At 41.0% G+C, this 5,746-nt stretch overlaps 1 protein-coding gene across 1 annotated transcript; it reads left to right on the forward strand.

Annotated features, from left to right (window-relative positions):
- Window positions 1-216: 216 nt before the first annotated feature.
- Window positions 217-5,440, forward strand: zgc:153675 (uncharacterized protein LOC768179 homolog). The gene is made up of 3 exons (XM_063472905.1): window positions 217-518; window positions 3,211-3,301; window positions 4,108-5,440. Exons 1-3 carry the CDS (start codon window positions 510-512, stop codon window positions 4,392-4,394), a joined length of 387 nt encoding a protein of 128 aa, XP_063328975.1. The 5' UTR covers window positions 217-509; the 3' UTR covers window positions 4,395-5,440.
- Window positions 5,441-5,746: the final 306 nt, after the last annotated feature.

A 5,746-nucleotide genomic window follows, 5' to 3' on the forward strand; every position in this document is an offset into this window, starting at 1 on the left:
AGGAGGGTGCTAGAGGTAGCGTTAGAAGAAGGCAGATGGTACCCAAAGAGAGCAGCCAGAAGAAGAAGAAAAAGGAGAAAGAAGTGTAAAAGTAGGGACACCTGCTCACCATTGACCTGCTCCGCCAATAAAATTAGTGCAAGCTTTTATTTTGAAGGTCTGCAAGGGCGGTCCAGCGGGCTGCTGTGTGTGGTTTGACTGTTTTTGTGGCGAAGGCGCCACGTCGGCAGAACCAGCAGGGTGAAAAGAGAGCTGTGCAGCGCTACCTGTAACTGTGTGCGCCAGGAGAAAGTGGAAAGCTGCACACTGATGCGGTAAAGGAGTGAAAACCCAGAGGAAGAAGAAAGAGAAGAAGAAGAGGCCATCAACAGTGAGAGCAGCAGCTTTCACGCACAAGCTGAGAAAAACTAATTAAATTAAAAAAAAAAAAAACAGCAGGAGAGGAAAAGAACGCTGCTCCAGTCTCAAGTTTCTCTGTCAGGTGTGTTCGTGGAGAAGCACTGGGAACAATGGTGAAGGTAAGAAGTCACCAGTATCCTTATTAATGTACAAACGTGTTTGGAAAAAGAGGGGGGCCGAAAGTAAGTGGTTCAACAAAATGCGTTTGAGTTGGGCAGCTTAACCGGATGCAAGCTGGTTGGGGCTCCGTGAGTGATGATGTGGAACTTAAATACTGTAATAAGATATTTTTTTCTCAGCAGCCTGACTTCCAGGAGAAACGTGTCGTTTTTTCTTCAGTAGCTTTAAAAGGAGGCGTCACGGCTTCCTGCAAATGTTACCCAAGCTCTGCTCCACTACTGCCACATGTCAATTTTTTAAAAAAAGAAAAGAAAACGCACTGGATTTGGTTTTACAGACCGAGCAGTGGGCACATTAATCAAAAACGCATATTAAAATAGTAGCATTAACTTTAAACAAACTGTGTGGTGCACAAGAGGGTAAAAACAGAAAAGCAGGGGGGTGGAGTGAAGTATAATTTTATTATGAAAGAGTGCTGGATTAGATGCACTATTCACCACTGTGCAGAAGAAGGGATCGTTGTGTAAAGAAGTTAACACCACAGTGACACATGTCCACTATCAGCTGGATCAAGTGCTCCTGGTCAGTGTTGGTGTCACTGGTTAAGTGTTTCTCATACATAAAGCACAAGCTTGTGTCAGTGTCTCACCATCAGAAGAGAGAGGAACACAGTGTTCAGTGTTAGGAGCAAATTTAAACTCAAGAATATGTGCACACACAAAAAGACGCAGCTCTTCATAGCATGAGGTTTAGATAGCTCCGAGTATAGCAGATAATTACATGTTGGAGCATGACTCTGAGCCTAGTTGGCCAGATGCTGTTTCATTTGATATTCATCTAAGAACGCACAGAATAAAAGTTTTTTTTCTTTGTTTAAACTGATTACAAACTGAATCTGTGTTTGATATGCAGAGTAATCAGCTGGAAGGTTAAACATGACCATCCACACTCTTACTGAATTCCTGTGAGCAAGGCTTCCAGTCTGTTTTACATTTAGGACACAATTAATAAGGGATTTGTTTTTCTTCTCCTAAACTTCACTTATTCAGACAGAAATCAGCGTCAGCATTATCTAAGCACCCCTCAGAGAGAATCTAGCCTAACCCCACAGAAAAATCTTCTGAATAATAGTAAAAAAAAATTCTGTAGTCAAGGTTTAATTCTTTCAGGCTTAATACACATAAAATGAATGTACAGAAAGGGCAGTAAAATACATAGAAATCTTTAACAACTGCATAACACGCATTCATTGTGTAGTCACTCACCACAAAATAACAAGGCAGGAAAAACCCTTAGTACCAGAGCCAGAATAATTCCTTGCATTTGGAAACGTTTTCGTCTACAAAATCAATTTTTGTTTCCTAAAAGAAACTCAAAATTCTTAGATGCTAAATTAATTGTCCAGTGATTTAGAGTTACAGATAAAGTTTGCGAACATAAAACTGAAGGACAGATTTCAGAAAACACGTCTGTAGCTCTTAGACTGGGTCAAGCTCCAGAAAAACTTGATCCTTATGATTTCATTAATGTAACTGGATAGCAGTACCCTCAGGAAAACACCACAGGTGTATTGAAAAGCTGAATTTCATCTCACCTCATCCGGTCTTGGCAGGTGGTCATGGTTTCTTCCTGTTTAAAGGGAGTTTTTTTTCCCCCCACAGCTGTCACAAGCTGCTTGCTCTTAGAGGATCGTTGGGTATTTCATATTTGCTTACACAAATTTTTATAAAAGGTCCATTTTAATGGGTAATTTTTTTTGTTTTATATGTTTTTATTTATCTCATTACTATTATTTTTTTAATTACATTTATATATATGTTTTTACTTTTATGTTACTTTTATTTTAATTAGACGTTACTTATTCCAACCGTTATGATCTAAGAGACATGAGTACTTCTTCTTGTTCTGTCATGTTTCTTCATGAGTGAAAATAGAGAAACTTGAACCTATAAAGTGCCTCAAGGCGACTGTTAACGAGCTCTTGTGATGTATAAATTAAACTGAAGTAAATTTAATAGTTGTCTTTTTTTTAACCAGTGGTTTTTTTTATGTTATTGTAATGAAAAAATATCAACAATAGCTGCAGGTTTATGTCTCAGGCTTTGTAAAGCTCCCACAGAGCCACACACAACTGATTCATCGCACTGAGGAACACAAAATATGACCAATAACCTGATGTATTTAAAATTCAGTGTCCCTCTTTTTGTTGTGTAAGTACAAAGAGGCAAACTGAATAAAAGTGGCCTAAAAGAATCAGTGGGCAAGTTGCAAATGTGACAGTTCAGTGTTATGAGCTTATATTCGTCACACTCCCACAAGAAATATTATGCTGTGCTCATGACCAAAGTTTAAAACACTGAGGTCAGAATATGTAAGTAATCCCTGTGAGCTAAAAGCTTTGATTTCAGACTGCACTAAACACTCAGTCTGTTTTTTTTTCTACCCTTGGATCTGAATTACATCATACAGATGCAAGAGTAGAGCTGTCTGACTTCTGTTTTTGAGTGACAGCCAATCAGAGGAAAGTTTGCTTATATCAATCAGAGCAGGCCCAGTATTAGATAAATAAGGACTCCACTCTAACTGCGAGTCATGCGGAGCTGCTCGAGCAGGTGATCTGTACGGCTCAGTCTGAGGAGCACCGTGAAGCTCAGAGTAAAGACAAGCCTGGCTTTTTCTTGTGTTTTTCAGAATGTAAACAGTGTTAATGTGGAGCCCCAGCCTGGGACCAGCATGGCCGAATTCGACGAAGCCGAATCCACCAACAGCCAGTCTGCAGAGGGTAAGCAAAGAGCTCCCCGGTGTCTGGAACGCTGGAATATCATCGGGGAATATGGTGCAATCTGTGCTTACATGTTGCCTGCTGCTATTTCAGAAACTGTTGGTTCATCAGGGACAATACAGTTGTTTGTGTAAGAGCGGCTCCAGCTCCAGCTGGCTATTTGTGTCCCAACACTGAGACATTTTGCACCAGTTCAGTCGCCTACTGCCGCTTTCACTCGGCGTTACTGTTGTTAAGAAAGGCACATGGGACTTTCCGAGAAATCCCAGGTGTACTCCTTTTAAAACACCAGTAATGTTAATAATAATACCAAGAGTTCAAATCAGCTGTTTGTTAATCACACAGCGCTACAGCTACTATAAAATATCAAAGATTGTAGATGAATTGAAGTCAGAAAAACACAACCAGATAAATAGTGAATTTGGTAAACATCTGCTGGATTGACAAGCAAAATATTTTCTCTGCACAATAATTACCATTGTTGACAAGTGAACTATTTAACTAGTTGGATGTTTTGGTTTATGACAGAAAGCGAGCTGTTCTGTCCAGCATCGTTTTTAAGAGGTGCCCTCATGTGCTGCCTCCATGTGGTGAAAGATTTTGCTAAACTTTCCCTTTAAATACCGCCTCTCAGATCTGCCAGCAGGACTTCAGTGATCCTCTTCTCTGCTTTTGTAAACACATTTTTAGTGTTTCGTCCAATGTCTTTTGAAAATTTGGTGGTTCGGCTAATTGTGACGACATGATCGCCAAACTGATAACTTTAATTATCAAAATCATCAAGTTGTTTGTGTGATCATTTTCAGATTCTGGGAAAGAGCACGCGGCAGCTCCTCCTGGCATGGTGTGGCGAGTGACCGGTGGCCTCTTCAACGTCACCAAGGGCGTCGTTGGGGCCGCTGTGGGTGGAGTGGCCTGGGTTGGAGGCAAAAGCCTGGAGATCACAAAGTCTGCTGTGACCACAGTGCCCTCGATGGGGGTGGGGCTGGTGAAAGGCGGCGTGTCTGCCGTGGCCGGTGGCGTCTCCACCGTCGGCTCGACGGTAGCCAGTAAAGTGCCGTTCACAGGCAAGAGGAAAGACAAGGCCGAGTGAAGAGGAGGAGAAGGAGGAAGATGATGACGATGAAAATGAAAATGTTTGATGGACTTGCCCCACCTTGAGCCAACAGAGAGGCTGTCAGCTGATCTCTCTCTGCCAATCAGACACCACAGTGCCTTTCTCGGTTCTCTCGTCAGCACCTATAGATTCAGTAGCACTACGATATCATGACATCCTTGAATTACCAGCAAGAAAGTCACCAAAACACTTCATATGATCCTCGTCTGTCCTGGAGTGAGCTTTGTTCGTGGCTCCAGGCGGACTGCATGTACACCGGCACGTGGTGGACTTCATGATAAATACTTTTATCTGTTTACAATCCAGACTGAGGCTGTTCAAGTCCTCTTTCTGCTCTTCACTCTTTCCAATCTTTACAGACATTTGGTGAAATGTTTTCAAGTTCAAATGCTGATTTTTAGTCTTTATTTTGCAATGGTATTGAAGTTGTACTGAAGCCTGTGTGGCATGAAATGTGCGTGTTGAGAAAAATAAAATGTTTCAGCGTTGGTAACGCTCTACAGAGGACAGTCTTGAGCTTTTGCAGCATCTGACCTTAATTCCTTGGAAGAGCCTGAGGCGTTGTTTTCCCCCATCCGCCTGAATCTGCATGTAGAGACACTTCTCTGTAAAGCACCACAGAAGATACAGTCACAACATACCAAGACTGCTCTCAGCTTTTTTCTTTTCCTTTTTTTTTTTTTCCACAGCCATGTTAGTGTGAAATGCTGGAGCAGATCTTTTTAAAGAAGGAAACTTTGAGCATTTGATTCATTGATGGTTGCGTTAGAAGAAAAGTAGTGCTTCTTCATGTCTGATTGGTCAAACCGCACCTTTAATAGAAGGTCATCACTGTTTAGTTTAGGTGAAGCTCATTAACATTTATCTGGAATATAAGCATTTCAATGCAACATGTGGAGCAAACAGAAGCTCTTGCTGATGGGTCTGAACTATGTGAATGTCTTATATGTGTTCTTTTTTTTTTCTTTCTCCAGTATAATCAATAAAGTAGTTCATAAGGTCAAACGTGTTTAACATGCTGGCTGGAGTCTGTCCTGCTGCTTCGACATCGCAGAAACGTCGCTGTTCTTACAAAGAAGAGCACAAAAACATGGTCTATTTTGAGCCGCCATTACTTCTCTATTTCTACTCTGTTTTTTTGTTTTTTTTTACTGTGTTAAATCATCATCAGAAAGTCTCAAATCCAAAAATGTTCTGCTGATTAAAGAGGCAGTAAATTTATGTCTGGAGCCACTGTGGGCTTGATTTTAGTCTCAAGATGGACAAATCCATCTTTCTTTTGAATGCGTCAGAGTATTCTTCTTCTAAAAATATTTAACTTTGATTCT

Source organism: Pelmatolapia mariae, linkage group LG5 (assembly GCF_036321145.2).
Source record: "Pelmatolapia mariae isolate MD_Pm_ZW linkage group LG5, Pm_UMD_F_2, whole genome shotgun sequence".
Classification (NCBI taxonomy): Eukaryota; Metazoa; Chordata; class Actinopteri; order Cichliformes; family Cichlidae; genus Pelmatolapia; species Pelmatolapia mariae.

What these genes read in the sequence shown, in the direction of transcription:
- zgc:153675 (XM_063472905.1), top strand. An exon ending in CAACAGCCAGTCTGCAGAGG is followed by an intron (nt 3,302 to 4,107) that starts GTAAGCAAAGAG and finishes GATCATTTTCAG; the next exon opens with ATTCTGGGAAAGAGCACGCG.